The 18,114-nt window shown below is 44.5% G+C and overlaps 1 protein-coding gene across 1 annotated transcript in view; it reads left to right on the plus strand.

Moving 5' to 3' along the window:
• Nucleotides 1-3,104: 3,104 nt before the first annotated feature.
• SLC22A18 (solute carrier family 22 member 18) overlaps nucleotides 3,105-18,114 on the plus strand; it is a 122,027-nt gene continuing 107,017 nt past the window's right edge. The window contains exon 1 of the mRNA XM_058161164.1: nucleotides 3,105-3,539. Coding sequence (XP_058017147.1) covers nucleotides 3,105-3,539 — 435 coding nt within the window. The remainder of the gene's footprint in view (nucleotides 3,540-18,114) is intronic.

The raw sequence follows: 18,114 nt of genomic DNA on the forward strand, positions 1-18,114 counted from the left end.
GTAGAGCCTCCATTCTACCCAGGGCGTCGTCCCGCCTACTCCCATTCTCTATTGGACGAAAAACCCAGGGTGGCCAGGCGCCAAAACTCCCTCCGTCTTGGCCATTGGGGAGTACGGCTTGTCCGTCACGGCTGTGTTTGGAGGTGGGGAATGGGAAGGCGGTGGCGGGGATCGAATGTTTTAAACAGCGCCTTGAGTAACATGACACCCAACCCGTGTGCAGCTCTCGGCTCTCTTTGTTTGCAGTCGCCAACGGCTCTCTCCGTTGGGATCGTGCTTCGTTGTTGTCATTACCGTCGTTTTTTAAAAACACACACACACACACCTGTGGAAGTAGCGTTCAGACAGAACTTTAGTCTTATTAGTTCGGAGGGAGAGAGAAAGAGATGTGAAAGGCCTGCTTTTTTGTTTTAACCCAAACGTGAGGTAGCCGAAAGAGGAATGAAGGGCTTTGGAAACGAAAACAAAGCTAGTTGACCATAAGCACGTCCGGAGGAGACGGAGCAAAACGCGGGTTTCCAAAGTCGGGGGCGAAACGGATTAATCGGGGAAGGCTCAACCATTTGGAAACGAGGGAATGAGGTTCTCCGTAGGGCGTGTGTTGCGGCGCGCTTTCTTGTTTCGGGGGGGGGGGGCGAGCTCCGAGCCCGTAGAAGAAGCGCGGCTCGAATTTCCCCTGTAGAGGCGGAATCGCTGCAAGGTTGCAGGGATAATGGATACGCCCGTGCGAAGAAACGTCCTGGTGGCGTTTAATGTAGGCTTTCTGGCTTTTTACCACAGGGGGCCTGCGTTAAAACAACGCCTTCCTTTAATGATCCCTGTCAAGAAAGCGAGGAGCGTTTCTTTGTTCGCTCGCTTCTTTTACCACCACACACCCCAAAATGGGGAGATACCGAAGCTTTGCAGCGATCAGATCTAATTTGTTGGTCTGGTACTTTTGAGCAGCCTTTTTCTTCGGCGAACAGCGCGCAGCATTCGTCTTACGGGTCTTTACGGAGGCAGCCGTTTTTGCTGAGCTTTAAGCCCTTCCCCGATACAAAAAAAAAAAAAAAATAGGAAGCAGTAACGCCTGTTACCGTCAATGGTGATACTTGACTCATTGTTCTTGCAGGGATACGGACAATAATTCTGCCTGGAGGGAGGCTTCCGATGCCAGAGATTGACAAATGGAGACTTCAGCCATAGTAGCAAGAGTCCGTGGTATCCTGTGTTGGGCAAGTGGATAACCGCCGCCTAAGGTCCCATTCAATATTCATAATCCACTCACGGAGGCCACCTTAGTACAAAACGAGAGAGCTGATATCACAGGTGGCACGAAAGTGATAGACATCTGGACAGAGAAAAGTTCAGAAACTTCAGGATTTTGGCTGGCATGGGCCTAACGGGTTGAGGCCATTTGATACAGCATATTTCAAAAATACAGAAAGAATGGGAATTGGTCATGTTATTTTTTATTTTTTATTTTAAATGGATACATATCATTTTCTCCAAAACCAATGGTGCTTAGTCCAAAACTAAAAACCAAGCATACAGAAACAAACTGTTTTATTTCCGTAGTCAAGAGGCTACTTCGATTATGGAAAATTTAAATGTAGAACTATGCATACAATGAATATTGGATGTGGCTTTTTTAAAGTCAGCAAACTGTATATTGCATATGTACAGAATGAAGCACAGAATGAAAGGGAAGAAGTATTAACTTGAATTTTTATACATCTCTAAGGGGAGAATAAGGTTCTGAAATCTAAAACTAAAATTATCCAACGGAATGTATTTATAACTTGTAATTCAGGAACTCAAGGTTGTATTCATTGTGTTCCCTCCTCCTATTTTTCTACACAACAATTGTCTGAAATAAGTTGGGTTGAGAAAAAGTAGCTGTCCCAAAGTCAACAAGTGAGTTTCCATGGTTGGATCTGATCACTCCTAAATTACAACTTAACCAACTGGCATAGATGGCTGAAATAGACCAACAGATACAGAAATAAATCAAAATATGATGTTAAATGAGCTAGTTTGGTATAGTGGTTAAGGCACCAGGCTAGAAATCAGGAGCCTGTGAGTTCTAGTCCCACCTTAATATGAAAGCCAGTTGGGTGACTTTGTGACAATCACTCTTTCTCAGTCCACTCACCTCATTGGGTTATTGTGGGGAAAATAGGAGGAGAGTTCAGCACAAATAAAATGTTGGGCATAGCAGGAAAAAACAGGAGATCCATCCACTAATGTTAAATCAAGCATTCTCTCATTTCAGCAAACGTTCAAGAAGTAAGTTTGACCAGATATTATTAGCAAAAGTGAAGTGATGCAAAATTACTGAAAGTACTAAAGTCGTAAGGAATAAATAAGTCTAAATTAAGGGGGCTTTTGTGGAAAATGTCATCACAGCACTGGCTTATAATTTGTTTCTTATTAAAATTAAAGTCTTCAAGTGGACCATATGGCTCTTCGCAAAATGGCCTGAAGGCCAGAAAGATGCTGTTCAGTCAGCAGTTCATAAAAAGGGTACTGTGGTTCATCGGCACTGACAACAGGTTCTGCGCATGCGCAACAGGACAACAGGTTCTGCGCATGCGCAAGATGGCGCAGCGTTGAAGATCCGGCTCCGGCGTTTGTGGGGCCCTCCGAGGATGGCTTTATCCAAACCGCCGGTCTAGCCGCCTGCTGCCCCGACCTGGACTGTCATCAGAGCGGCAGCCGTGGAGAGAGGCTTTTGGTCTCTTTTGAGCCCACGGCTGCTGAGAACGGGGTCGGGTAAGCAGTCGGCGAAGTTACGGCGGCCATGTTTTTTCGGGCCTGAGGCGGGGCGTTGATTGGCGTTTCTCGGCGTTTTTCCGGCCGATTTTTTAATTTTTCAGCTGGCTCCTGCGGTTGGCGTCGGTCTTGGCTGGCTTGGCCTGGCTTTTTATAGCTGGTCTGCCTCCCGTTTTCCACATCTGACCTCTATATTTTTCATCTGACTGTTACATCTTATCGGCTTGGTGGCGGTGTGCCGCTCGGGTTCGGACCTTTGTTCCGACCTGGACGATGGCAACAGCGACTGAGAAGTTCCATCTGTTTCCGCCCAAGTCGCCTGTGCCTTTTCCTGCCGCCAGATTGTGACCATGGCGTCTCTCCTATCCTCCAGCCTCTCGGAGAGGCTCAACCTGTGGGAGAGGTTGGGCCCCTCGGTAGGAGAGGTTTGGAGCGTCCGGGCCTCTGCACCGGGTGAGGATGCACTAGGGGGTGCTGGATTTGAAGGGACCCCTGGATTGTGTGTTCTATCCTGGATTGGAGGTGGTGGTGGTTGGAGGATAGCGGGAAGGCGATGGAGGTGCGATGGATTTGCCTGCCTGGAGACCCTCGTTGGACGGTTAACATCTGCTACGCCTTTTCTGGCCTTATTGGTATCCTGGCCGGTCGCTGGCCCTTTAGGCCTATTGGAAGATGCAGGAGACTTAACAGCAGCCGATATTACCTATGACTGGAGTAACCCCCTCTCCACCTTTTCTATCCCAGGATGTTTGGTCTCAGACCTTCGACAGACTACCATCTGGACTGTTTGTGGTTTTACTCTGGGTCTGCCCTTATTGGGATTACCAGCATGCTGGTTTAGTATTATCATCATTTATCATCATTTTAGGCCTACTTCAATCTCTATTTGGATAACATCTTTAATCTTTGCCATCTTTTTTATCCCTCGAGTTTGGACCCCTTTCACGATCTTATCTTCTATTACGACGCTATTCTTCTGATGAACTCTTGCAGCTGCGAGGTGCCCCGCCGCAGAAATGGCCTCCACATTATCGAGGGCCGGCCTCTATGACGGGTTTTGGGACCCACAGAGGTGGCATGCGAAAAAAAGGACCTGTGGGGTTTTGTAGATAGGTTTTTAATAAGGGTTTTTTAAAGGGGGGGAGGGTAGTGTCAGGTAGGGGGAAGAACCTGTCGGGGTTTTTTAAGGAGGGTGTTAAAGGGGTTTTTAAGGGGAGGAAATTGATAGGTTTGGGTTGGGGGTGGGTGGGAGGATTTAAGGGCGGGTGTTGGGGAAACCCGCGGGTGGGAGTCCAGTTCTGCGCATGCTCGTGGCGGGGTTGGTGGGTCCGAGGTCATGGGGGTTGGTGCTCCATTGGTTGAGGGTGGTGACATTTCCACGGTTAGGGAGGGGCAGATATGGCGGAAGTGGGGCTCACATCGTGTTAGGGGCGCGCTCGATGTCTGCAGGCGATCGCGCGCCCGAGCCCTCAAACTTCTCCCGCTTCCGGATGGTCAGGACCCTCAGGGCCCTGGCCTTCGGCTGATGTTGTGCAACGCACGGTCCGTGGCCAATAAGGCCCCCTAATTCACGATCTTATTCAGGGGTGCCGCGGACCTTATGGGCGCATGGAGACCTGGCTGGGCCCAGAAGGGGCGTGCCCTTGTTCAAATGTGCCCGCCGGGTTTCGAGCATTCCATCAGCCGAGGGGCCAGGGTAGGGGTGGTGGGGTGGCGGTTGTGATTAGAGAGAGTCTAGAGCCGAGGAGACCACTGTGCCTCAGATTGCCGGGTGTGAATCCTTTTGTGAGATGGGGTCATAGATGTCAGATGGGCTTGCTGGTCGTGTACCTGGCTCCTTGCTGCGTGACAGCTGCCCTGCCTGAGCTCCTGGAGGTGCTTGCTGGGGTGGCAGTTGAGACCCCCAGACTTTTAGTCATGGGGGACTTTAACTTGCCATCTTCCGCTCGCCACCGACAGCTGCTCGGGAGGTCACGGCTACCATGACGGCCTTGGACCTGACTCAAGTAGTTGATGGCCCTACTCACATTGGGGGTGGCACTCTGGATCTGATTTTTATCTCTGGTCAGTGGTTGAGAGATCTGGATTTGAAGGAAATAGTTATTGAACCTCTGTCATGGTCAGATCACTCTTCTTCGCCTGGACTTTCTGACCGCCACTCAACACCGCAGGGAGACGGAGCCAGTACGCTGGTTCCGGCCCGAGGCGCCTGATGGACCCTGAGAGGTTCCGGACGGAGCTTGGGCCATTTCCTGAGGGTCTGGCTCACGACACGGCTGAGGAACTGGTTGCGGCCTGGGAACGGGCCGCGCGGGGCCTTAGATCGTGTCGTGCCTTTGCGGCCTCTGACCCGGCGCAGGTCCCAAACGGCTCCTTGGTTCTCCGAGGAGCTGAGGGGATGAAGCGCCGGAGAAGACGCCTGGAGAGTTCTTGGAGGTCCAGCCGCCCGAGGCTGATCGGACACTAGTGAAGTCCTATACTAGGACTTACCTAGTGGCACTGAGGAAGCGAGGCGTTGCTACGCCTCCTCCCTCATTGCGTCGGCAGATAACCGCCCAGCCGCCCTGTTTGGTGACTCGTTCCCTCCTTCATCAGGGGAGCGGGATGACCCGCTGCAGGGACGTGCTGAGGAGTTTAACGGTTATCTATACGATAAAATCGTTCAGCTTCGGGACGGTTTGGACCAAAATTGCAGTGGCCCAGGGGAGGCGTCCGAGGGTGGTCTTGGTGATATTTTATGGGATGAGTTTGACCCTGTGGCTCCCGAGGACATGGACAGGTTGTTGGGTAGGTTGGATGCCACCACATGGTTACTGGACCCGTGCCCTCCTGGCTGGTGCTGGCCACCCAGGAGGTGACACGAGGCTGGCTCCAGGCAATTACGAGCGCTTCCTTGGTGGAGGGAGTCTTCCCGGCCGCCTTGAAAGAGGCGGTGGTGAGACCCCTCCTCAAGAAGCCTGCCTTGGACCCAGCTGTTTTAGGTAATTATCGTCGGTCTCCAACCCGCCGCGCGAAGGTTGTAGAGAGTATGGTGGCATATCAGTTTCCCTTACACCTGGATGAAACTGTCTATCTAGACCCGTTCCAGTCCGGTTTCCGGCCCGGTTACAGCACGGAGACGGCTTTGGTCGCGTTGGTGGATGATCTCTGGAGGGCCAGGGATAGGGGGTGTTCCTCTGCCCTGGTCCTATTAGACCTCTCAGCGGCTTTTGATACCATCGACCATGGTATCCTGCTGCGCCGGTTGGAGGGATTGGGAGTGGGAGGCACCGTTTATCGGTGGTTCTCCTCCTATCTCTCCGATCGGTCGCAGACGGTGTTGACGGGGGGGCAGAGGTCGGCTCCGAGGGACCCCACTTGTGGGGTGCCGCAGGGGTCGATTCTCTCGCCTTTGTTCAACATCTATATGAAGCCGCTGGGTGAGATCATCAGTGGCTTCGTGTGAGGTACCAGCTGTACGCTGATGACACCCAGCTGTACTTTTCCACACCGGCCACCCCAATGAAGCTATTGAAGTGCTGTCCCGGTGTCTGGAAGCCGACGGGTCTGGATGGGGAGAAACAGGCTCAAGCTCAATCCCTCCAAGACAGAGTGGCTGTGGATGCGGCATCCCGGTACAGTCAGCTGCAACCGCGGCTGACTGTTGAAGCAGTCATTGGCCCCGACGGAGAGGGTGCGTAACTTGGGCGTCCTCCTGGATGACGGCTGTCCTTTGAAGATCATTTGGCGGCCGTCTCCAGGAGAGCTTTTACCAGGTTCGCCTGGTACGCCAGTTGCGCCTTTCTGGACCGGGATGCCCTATGCACGGTCACTCACGCCTCGTGACGTCTCGCCTGGATTACTGCAATGCTCTCTACATGGGGCTCCCTTGAAGGGCATCCGGAGACTGCAGTTAGTCAGAATGCGGCTGCGGGTGATAGAAGGAGCCCTCGTGGCTCCCGGGTGACACCTATCCTCGCAGACTGCACTGGCTACCTGTGGCCTTCGGGTGCGCTTCAAGGTGTTGGTGACCACCTTTAAAGCGCTCCATGGCATAGGGCCGGGCTATTCTGGGACCGCCTTCTGCTACGAATACCTCTCATCGACCCGTGCGCTCTCACAGAGAGGGACTCCTCAGGGTGCCGTCAGCTAGGCAGTGCCGTCTGGCGACGCCCAGGGGAAGGGCCTTCTCTGTGGGGGCTCCCGCCCTCTGGAACGAGCTCCCCCCAGGACTTCGCCAACTCTCGGACCTTAGAACCTTCCGTCGTGAGCTTAAAACACACTTATTTAGGTGCGCAGGACTGGACTAGGTTTTTTAGATTTTTAAATTTTTGAAATTTTAAATTTTATATTGATTTTAATTGGTTTTGGTAATCAGGCTGGTTAGAATAAGTTTTTTATTAGTGTTTTAATCTGTATTTATATGTTCTTTTTATATGCCTGTTAACCGCCCTGAGTCCCTCGGGAGATAGGGCGGTATACAAATGTGATCAATAAATAAAACACACCTCATTAGGCAAGATACAAGCCTCTGTTGGCAAGGAGTAGGATGGGACAGAAAGAAAAAATAAAGATTAGCCATCCAACCAGACCTTCAAGTGAAAACAGGTGATGAAATGTTAATTCTTTTGATTGCACAACCTATCAGATCTATCCACAAAGAGGTGATAGAACTAAAGCCAATCTGACTGCAGGGAGCAAATGATCCTGGTTATACTATTATGCTTTTAACAATTGGTTCTCTGCCAAAAGAGACAGCCTTTTTTTCCTGAGGCTTGGTAATAAATGGTAAGTCCCACGAACTATATTTTGTTTATTTCACAGTTTACTTAGGTCCTGGTGTGCTCTCCTATCGTATAAGATATGTGTATTTATATCCGGGTGTAGATAAGTTCCTAGGCAAGGAAAGTGGTGTTTAAAGTACACTGCGTATCGGTGTACATTACTTTACTACAATCCAAGTAAAACAAGTTATCTAGATGTCTTGCAACAAAGTTGTGATGGTATCAGTCATGTTATAGATGGCTTAAACAGGAAAAGCACAGGTGAATTTTCTCTATTTTAAACACCACACTATCCTATCCTTGACCATTTTTATATGGCAGGATCTTTTTGCTAGGTTCTGCTAGTATCTCTGGAAATTACGGGTTAAGTCTCGAGTAAAGGTAGAGTCTCCTTCAAGAAAACCTTGGCTTATGGTAGCTTGATAAACAAACCACTGTAGTTATCTTGGCAGGCATATGAAAGTTGTTTTGCTCTTGCCTTCTAGGATGTTTTCTCAACTTCCCGGTCTCCTATCCAAGTACTAACTTTGTTTGACCTAATTTAGCTTCTGAGACAACTAGGTCAGAGCAGGATTCAGTGCAATTTATAGATTTCCACAATTGCTGTTGTTGCTATCAAAATACATTACCTATACAGTGTTGGAACTCAGAACCACTTGCACCGCTTTTTTGGTTTCGATGAGTTCCTCTCCACCCTTATTACTTTGCTTGCTCATTCCGCTCCTTTTTAATATATTTTAGGGGACTGAAAAAGCTAGTAGTCATTTAGCTGAGGAGAGACTTGAAAAAAAAGCTGGTCTTTGCCAGCCTGAAAAATGCAAACACTGCAGACATTTAAGTTATTTAATAGAGATCCACAGAGCAATCCCAACCCATATATTTGCTAGCATAAATCTACCACCAATAATGTTGCTACCAGGGATGCTAAATTCCAAATGGGACTCTGAGGTAAAGATTATCCATTGAAACGGAAGCTCAAATTGGGTTCATGGGTTTGGCAATGCAGAGCATACTACAGGGAAATGTCAGAAGTGATCACTTATGTTTTAATCATCTTCTGAGTTCTTCTACATTCAGAGTACTGTTGTTAAAAATTAGACCAATAATATCTTCCATTTCCATGCCATGGTTGCAGATGACTTGGTATTTATACAAGACTTAAACGAACAAATCCTCTTCTGGCATCCCGTTGAGTGCCTTTTATGATTTTGACCAATATTCCAGTTGCAAGCCTAGATGTAACAAGAGACAACCAGGATTAAATGATCCGTGCTGGTTATCCATCTATTTAGAGTACCCCTCTTGGAAAAATCCAGAAATTTAACATGAGGGAAACGGGACATTATACAGGTAGTCCTTGACTTATGATCACAATTAAGCCCAAAATTTCTGTTGCTAAGTGAGACATTTGTTAGGTGAATTTCGCTCCATGCCACAGTTGTTAAGTGAACCACTGTAGTTCAGTGATCCAGGCTTTGCCACTGACTCTGCTTGTCAAAAGATTGCAAACATGACCGCAGGACACTGCAACTATCATAAATATGAGTCAGTTGCCAAGCATCTGGATTTTGATCCTGCGACCATGGGGATGCTGCAACAGTCTTAAGTGTGAAAAACAGTCATAAGTCACTGTTTTCAGTGCCGTTGTAACTTCAGACAGTTACATGAACGGTTGTATGCTAAGGACTACCTGTAATTGCATTGTGCCATGAATCATCTGCAGCTTGTTCCTTGGCCTAGTTCAAAATGTTGATGTTGCTTAGAAATCCTTTCACAGCTTGGGGCCACAGTATGTGAAAGACCATTTCCTTCTATACATTTGTGCTTGAACCTTGACATTGTTATCAGAGACCTTGCTTGGAGTGTCCTCATACTTAAGGAATGTCCCCCTTACCCACCCCTGAGAGGCACATTGGGTGCCTATATGCCAGTCATTGAAGACAAGAACCATTTTCTTTCACTTCTGCTACGTTTAACGTCACTCGTTTCCTCTCTGCAGTTTTAGAGATTGGTCTGATGCATATTCTAGAGTAGGTTTTGCTTATTTTAACCTCTCGATTATATTTTTGAATTGGCAGGCATTGCAGTTTGTATTAGTTGTGTATTGCTTAATATTAACTGTAAGATGACTCATAAATTTTAGAAATCTAATATTCTTTAACTGTGACATTAATGCATTGGCTCCCAACAATTGAGCAAAATTAACCATATACCGTATTTTTTCGGACTATAAGACACACTATTTTGTCTCCCAAAAGGGGATGAAAATGTCTGTGCGTCTTATAGACCGAATATTGCCGAAGCCCCGCCAACCTGCCAGCCGTTTTTTTGCCTCCACATGCCCCATTTTCGGGCCTTTTTAAGGCCTTTTTCAGCCCATATTCGGGGCTTTTTTCAGCCTATTTTGAGGCTTTTTTCGGCCCATTTCCAAGGCTTTTTTGGCCATTTTTTTGGAAAAAATGGGCAGAAAAAAGTCTTGAAAACAAGCTGAAAAAAAGCCTCCAAAATGGGTTGAAAAAAGCTTCAGAAATGGGCTGAAAAAAGACTCAAAAATAGGTTGATAAAAGCCTTGAAAATGGGCCAAAAACCACACAAAATCAGGCCAAAAAAAGCCCCGAAAATGGGCTGAAAAAAGCCTCAAAAATGGGTTGAAAAAAGCCTTAAAAATGGGCCAACCCCCCCCCCAAAACAGGCTGAAAAAAGCCTCAAAAATGGGCCAAAAAGCCTCCAAAAGGGGCTGAATAAAGCCTAGAAAATGGGCAGAAAAAAGCCTTGGAAATGGGCTGAAAAAAGGCTTTAAAAGGTCTGAAAATGCGGTGCTTGGAGGCCAAAAACTAAATTTTGTTGAATTCATCTAAATTTCTAAATTTAGGTGCGTTTTATAATCCGAAAAATACGGTACCTACTGGAACAGTTACTTAACAAACCCTTAACAAAATTTTCTTGGGATCAGTTGATGATATGTACTGGCAAATGCTAACAATATGCATTGTCATTAATGTAGCATTAAGTTGGCATTACCATTATATTAAGGGACATGGTGGCTCAGTGACTAAGACGCTGAGCTTGTCAATCAGAAAGTCGGCAGTTCGAATCCCTAGTGCCACATAACGGGGTGAGCTCCCATTACTTGTCCCAGCTTCTGCCAACCTAGCAGTTTGAAAGCACGTTAAAAAATGCAAGTAGAAAAATAGGGCCCACCTTTGGTGGGAAGGTAACAGCGTTCCATGCGCCTTTGGCATTTAGTCATGCCAGTCACATGACCATGGAGATGTGTTGGGACACTGTTGGCTCTTCGGCTTTGAAACGGAGATGACCACCGCCCCCTAGAGTTGGGAACGACTAGCACATACGTGTGAGGGGAACCTTTACCTTTACCTTACCATTATATTAATGATCTAATATTAATTTCCAAGAAACTGTATATTTCTGGCTCTTGACATGATGGCATGATAATCCTGAATCAGCAGTGCAAAAAATGTCTTATTGAAACCAATAGAAATATGCTTTCCTATAAAGATTCATTAGAGATTCAAGAAAGTGTCAGTCTCCCTTATATGAAAAAATCTCATCAAGCCCTTATTCTAACTGGAAGTTGGGAAACAATGCTCATTGTTGGTAAAATTAGAAATTACAATGGAAGAAAATATCTGAGTCCTCTGACATAAGTATTCTCTTTTAAACAACTTCATGTCTTCTTAGTTTTTTCCATTCTAAATTTCTTACCACATATTTTTCTTGGTGCCTCTTATTGAGAGCCTTTCCAGATGGAAGTTAGCTTTCTTCCATTTTAATTTACATTTTCAGAAATCATCTTCAAAAAACACAATCCGACTAAGGCTAAACTTTTTTCTTTGCCACTCCAGAACAGGACTGTTCTACTCTGTTACGCTGCAACTTAATCATATACAATCCCTTGCACTTCGAATTGTGCAATTTGTAGAGTCAAAGATGCAGCACAAGAATGTACAGAGGATGTGACTGTATCAAAGTTGCAATGTAAAGACGCAGATTCCAGAGCCTCTCTAAAAAATTCTAGAAATGATGATTTTCAATCTGACAGTAGAAAAACATTATCACAACCTCTTAATTCCAGGGAATTAATCATAATACCCATTACGATATTTCATTCAAATGCATTGCAGATAATTTAGATTTTACCATGGTTTCTTTCTCTTTGGCCTATTTTTTGGAATGTGGCCCCTGGCACAACTCCCTAGTATGGCCCCTAGCTTGAAAAATGCAGTATGCCCATAATTTATGTAATACTGAGATGAACAAAGATTCCCCTTTCCACATCACTTGTTATATGGCACAACTTGGCAGCTTCCATGGACATGCTTTTCTATTTAATACGCTGAATTAATTAAATATAAAAGCATTTCCAAAGAGTTTGCCAAGCCATACTGTGTTTCCACAAAATACTCAGACTGCAACATTATGGATCCTATTTTCAATTCATTTATAATTCTCTGTACTTATTTTGACAAGTTTCTCTATGCAGGTAACTCTGTGATATGTATAATTTTAAATGTATTGTTAAAGCACATCTCTGCACATACACAAATAACACTTCATTAAACCACTGAGTTCTCCTCCTCCTTCTTCTGTTAAGATTTCTTCGCTATAGCCATTTCTATTCTGAATATCATTGTCATGTCAACTATAAACACATGGTAACAAGTAACAGTTTTGGAAATATCAAGCTAGTAGAAGAACTTTCAAACAAAAGTCCTGAATTTATCCATATGAAAGTTGGCAGATTTGATTCCATCAGAATGATCACTTTTCCTGCAAAAATCCATTTGTTGCCAAGAAATACAAAAATCATTGGCAATTTTAAAAAAGTAATGTGTTTAATGCAAAACCATTGCACCTAGTTGTCTGAAACTTGATATACCTTGTTCCCTGGTCAGTAATAACTCCTTGCAAATTTCATCCAATTTTGTCAAATGGGAAAATAGTCCAAGATTATTTCCCATGTTGGTGGAAGATACAGAAATACAGATTTCTGAATCAAGATTGGATTCAAGCCCTGAATTAAATAAAAAATCCTTTGAATTAATCTAATATGAAGCAGACTGTTTTCTGAATTGCTCTGTGGGATTCCAGATTTAATGTTGTGCTCTATATAAACCACTAGCAATTATCATCTAAGAATGGATAGCCTAGCTATATTTAAAGTGCTTGTGCTTGCCACAGCTCTACCAAAGGATTTTCTGCAGAACAATAGACTGGAGACATCTAGCTGTTGAAAAGATGATAAAATTTAAATTGCTGTTACTGGGTAATACATAAAGAAGATTTTTTTTAAAAAAAAGTTATTACCATAGTCCTTGTTTAACAACCATTTGTTCAACTACTGTTTGAACAATCATGGTGCTGAATGAATAATAATTTTGACCAGTCCTCAAAACTTACGCCTGTTGCACTGCCCCCGGGGATCTGTGATCAAAATTTGGGCACTTGGCAGCCCACCCGTATTTATATCTATAGAGTGCCTTCCAATTTCTTCCACCAGCCTATCTCCCCCTCTCCCATCTCTGCCCTTTGACCTGCCCTGCACTTCGCCATCCTGGATGTCCCTGCTGCCAACAGCATCTCACGGAGGCCCAGGTACAAGGCTCAGGTACAACTCATCAGCACCAGGAAGAAGAATACAGTGAAAATCATCTGGGAATGGCAGCCAAAAGGGCAGAGGAAGATAGATGGTGGGGAGGAGCTGAAGGGCATGCAGTGGTCGTAAATCCAGGCGGGCTGCCAACTTGAAGCAGAAGCGAGCACAGCAAGGGCAGGAGAAGCAGTGAGGTCCTCACCTAGAAACAGAGTGGTCCTCATCTACTAGAACTTCCATCACTAAATAGTAATATTTCACTTAATGACCGCTTTGCTTAGCGATGGAAATTCTGGTCCCAATTAGGATTGATTGTAAAGCAAGGGCTACCTGTACTTGAAATGTAAATCATTTATATGGCACTAAGAAAAAGCAGTACAGCTAACACTTGTTTTATCACTCTGGTACTATCTAAAATATTTGGGGCTGAAGCAGTTCCATAGGCCCTAAAGTACCCCTGGGTGCAGTTGGTTTCTTTTTTCACTGAGTTCAAAAATATTTGGGAGGCAAAAACACCAATTTCGCACTCAATTATTTTTGAGTCTTCACATACTAAAAGGTAATGTACACCTCTATACTATACACCTCTATACTAAATTATTTTCTAATGACACCAGGAACAAGCAAATATATTTTACCTACCTAAATTAGCTGAAACTAATTCTTCCTGACCAGAAAGTCTTCATTAAGGTCTGGCTTTCAGTTAAGGAATGCATAGAATAAGACATATGGATCAGAGTATGATTGAGTCATAACTTTGTCCTAAGAACTCTGCATATCACCCATATTTGAATTATGCCATTCAATTCAAAAGCCAGTAGGCCGCTTAGAGAACTGAGCTATCTATTAGGTAATACATTGCTTCTATTGTGGGTGACAATGAAGTCAGACATTGTGTGATATTGAATGGTGGCCTTCAGTGGTAGTAAGTACCAAAAATGCAAAGGATCTGCAATTTCTGGTAATAAAAGTCTAGGAGTACAGTGAAAGAATTGGCCTCAGATTAAATGTAAGGAAGACCAAACTCATGAAAAACAAATAGATCAGCCTTAGAACTGACAATATATTGAAGTGGTGGATAACTTCTGCCTATTCTTATCATCAACAGTAAAGAAACATGCAGTCAGATATGCCACTTGGTAGAGCAGCCATAACGAAAAGGATCGTCAAATGCTGTGATGCATGTATACAAGGATCATGCAGGCCAAAATATTCTCTGTAACAGAGTATGGAACCAAAGTTGGACTCTAAAGAAGTAGGAAAAAAAGAATACTGACTTGTTTGATTTTCTTTGTTGTAGAAGGCCCCCACAGGCAAACAAGAAAACAAACAACTGGATCATCAAACCAACTAACTCAAGAGTTCTCACTTGAGGCACAAATGATCAGGCTACACCAGGGGTGTCAAACTCAAGGCTGGATCTGGCCCACAGGGTGCTTAGATCTGTCCCATGGGGCCATCCTGGAAATACCGAAGGACCAGCCCGTGGTGCTTCTCCCAGTGAAAACGGAGTTCAGGAGGGCTGCATGCACCACCACCCCAGCTCTGTTTTCGCTGGCAGAGGGTTGCAGGAGGCTGTCGCAGCCAGAAACAGAGCTTGGAAGGGCCACGCATGCCCCCCCCAGCTCCTTTTTCATTGGCAGAAGGAAGCAGGAGGCTATTGCAGCCGGAAACGGAGCTCGGGAGCCCAATTTCATTGGCAGAATGCCCGGGCCACCACAGGCGCACCTGACATGCATGATGTCAAGCTGGCCATGCCTGCCCTAGCCACGCCCCCCCCAGGTCAAACACAACCCTGATGCAGCCCTCAATGAAATCAAGTTTGATACCCCTGGGCTACACACTACCCTTGATCTTCGCCAAAAGGCTGATCAGGCTCAAAGTAATGTTACTTTGGACACCTGTGAAGACCTAGCTCTCTGGAGAACGATCTAATTCTGGGAAAGGTGCAAAGAAAGTGAAGAGAAGGATGGCCAGCAGAAATGTCAATAGACTCAGTTACAGAGATAATGAATGTACCATTGGAAGACTTGAAGGACCAGGTCAGGGACAGATCATCATGGACAGATCGTCTATTCAGGTGGTTGCTAAGAGCTGACGATGACTTGATGGCACATAATCATCATTCATCATAAATGTTCAGAAAGTTTTATATTCCACAAACTGTCTCGATTATATAGTGCTTGTGACTGCAAGTCTAATCCTGCTTGCTGTATTCCAGTAAGTAAAGAAATATTTGTCACTTGATAATTTATTAGCATACACATATGTGTGCACACATACACAAAGGTATGACCAATGGCAAAAGAGTAACAAAGGAAAAAATAAGTCTCACATTTATGATGTAAGTAAACTGATAACAGATAAGAAACATTACACACAGAAAGAATCAATATAATAAATTTTAGAAAAAAACAGGATATGCTTTCAGACCAAAAAAAAAAAGACAATGTGGTGAAATGTGTGTGGTCTAGTATAATTGGATGAAACTCTGGAAATTCAACTGGGGATTAAGCAATCTGAGCTAGCGGCTTTTTCAAAGGTCACCATTTAGAGAAAATGCATAAGAATCCCACCCAAAATGAGTACCAAAGGCATTTTAAAATTCCGTAGGCAGCATCTAACTTCCAGGTAAACTGTTTCAAAAGTATATAAATCGGGTAAACAAGGGATATTTGTGGACACCATCATAAAGATCCCTTCCTTGGGGTTAGTTCCTGACCTACCTGATTTTTTAAAAAGATATGTTTTCATTTAAAAAGGAAACTGATATAGAATAAAACACCAATTTCTTAACTTCAGTTTCATTTCCCAGTCAATCTTCCATTGGTTATTAGCAAATGAAGAAAGGGTGGTTACAACACAATGCTTTTTGGGGGGAACGTGCTTGTGCCAACCCCCTGCCCCCCCCTTTCCCAAAAGGTAAGGTAAGTTGAGAAAGTAGGGAGGGAAATAAATGCAGGCAGAACAATTGAAAGCAGCAACACAATAATTTGGCTTTGGAAATCATGGGGCTGCATTACTTCCAAGGCATTGCTTTACTTAAGGCCAGGGGTCTCCAGTCTTGGCAACTTTAAGGCTTTCGGACTTCAACTCACAACTGTTGCTACCTCATGCGCTGAGCCATCAGATTAAACCAGATTTTTGGTTGTCTGCTGAATTGTAAAATAGTTTGAGATTGCTACTTGCCACGTTTAAGATTGATTGTTTTTGACTGATATTTTTGTGTTGCTTTTGATAACATATCAGTGGTGGGTTTCAAAAATTTTTACTACAGGTTCTGTGGGTGTGGCTTGGTGGGCGTGGCAGTCAAGAATACTGTAAAATCTCCTTTCCCACCCCACTCCAGGGGAAGGTTACTGTAAAATCCCCATTTCTTCCCAATCACCTGGGACTTGGGAAGCAGAAAACAGATGGGGGCGGGCCCAGTCAGAATTTTTACTACCAGCTCTCCGAACTACTCAAAATTTCCGCTACTGGTTCCCCAGAACTGGTCAGAACCTGCTGAAACCCACCTCTGAAACATACTTTATATATATTTGTTATTATCATGTTCTTGTTATTAAAGTTTTAATAGCAAGAATTATTAAAACTATTTAATGAGTTAATAAAAAGTTTTTAATAATGTTCTAATTTTTGATGCTGTTAGGTTAATATTTGTAAGCCATCTAGAGACTATGCGGTTTGAAGGGGTAAATAAATAAAAACAAATAAAAATAAATGCAACCTTATGCATGTAGTTTTTTATTTACATGTTATCTTTCCCCAGAAATCAATTACTCATTACTGCCAGTACTTATATGAATACATGTGTACTGTACATTTATATTTTCATACCCACAACCCACATGGTGTGTTCTAATGGTCCAGAATGGCCAGATATGAATCATTTGCGGAGGAAGTTAAGGAGGTTCAGCAATTGTAAGTCACGCTTCTACATCCTGAACAGAACACATTGACTGCTCTGAGTAGTTGTGTGTTGTCTCTCAACTTTATCACATCTGCCGTCTTTCAGACTTAATTCATGATACGGTGTTCAACAACAAGGGGTTGGGCCAGTCATTAAAGTCCAGGCATTGTAGTTGGGGGACCCATTGGCTAGCTGGAACTTGACTGGTGCTCCATCAATGTTCTGTAGCCAGCTTGTTAATGGACTTGCTGTAACATACAGTAATAATTCACCAGCTCAGGTTCATGCATACCATCAAGGCAGATAGAACGCTGGAGCAGTGTTTCTCAACCTTAGCCATTCTTAGGTGTATGAACTTCCATTCCCAGAATTCCCCAATCAATGTGCTGGATGGGGAATACTAGAATTGCTCCTTAGATTTATTTCTTACGGCTGCCCACTTCATCAAGGCAGCTCTTGAAGATGTGCGGACTTCAACTCCCAGAATTCCCCCACCCAATTCATGCCACTGGGGAATTTGGGGAGTTGAAGTTCACACATCTTAGAGTTGCTAAAGTTGAGAAACACTGTGCTAGAGATTTTTAATAATATAACAGTTTTGCAGCCATTTGAAATAGGAGTTCCTCCAAATGGCTTAGGTATTTCTGATGCAAAGAGAATGCTGAAATGTGATGTATACATCAGTGGTGAAATCCAAAATCTTTTGCTACCGGTTCTGTGGGAGTGGCTTGGTGGGCGTGGCAGGGGAAGGATACTGTAAAATCTCCATTCCTACCCCCACTCTGGGACCAGTCAGAGGTGGTATTTGCCAGTTCTCCAAACTACTCAAAATTTCCGTTACCGGTTTTCCAGAACCTGTCAGAATCTGCCGAATTTCACCCATTCATAAAGAATTCTACTTTTCTTGCCCAATACAAAAGAATAACTGCAGTATGATTACCAGAAAAAGTTTTAAATTGTTTATAGGTCCAAATCTTATGAAGAACGGTTAAAGATCTGACTCTGTTTTAGTCTACAGAAAAAAAGATGAAGGGCAGTAAGATAGCAAATACCTAAAGAACAATCACACACTA

The sequence above is a fragment of the Ahaetulla prasina genome, chromosome 1 (genome assembly GCF_028640845.1).
Source record: "Ahaetulla prasina isolate Xishuangbanna chromosome 1, ASM2864084v1, whole genome shotgun sequence".
Taxonomy (NCBI): domain Eukaryota; kingdom Metazoa; phylum Chordata; class Lepidosauria; order Squamata; family Colubridae; genus Ahaetulla; species Ahaetulla prasina.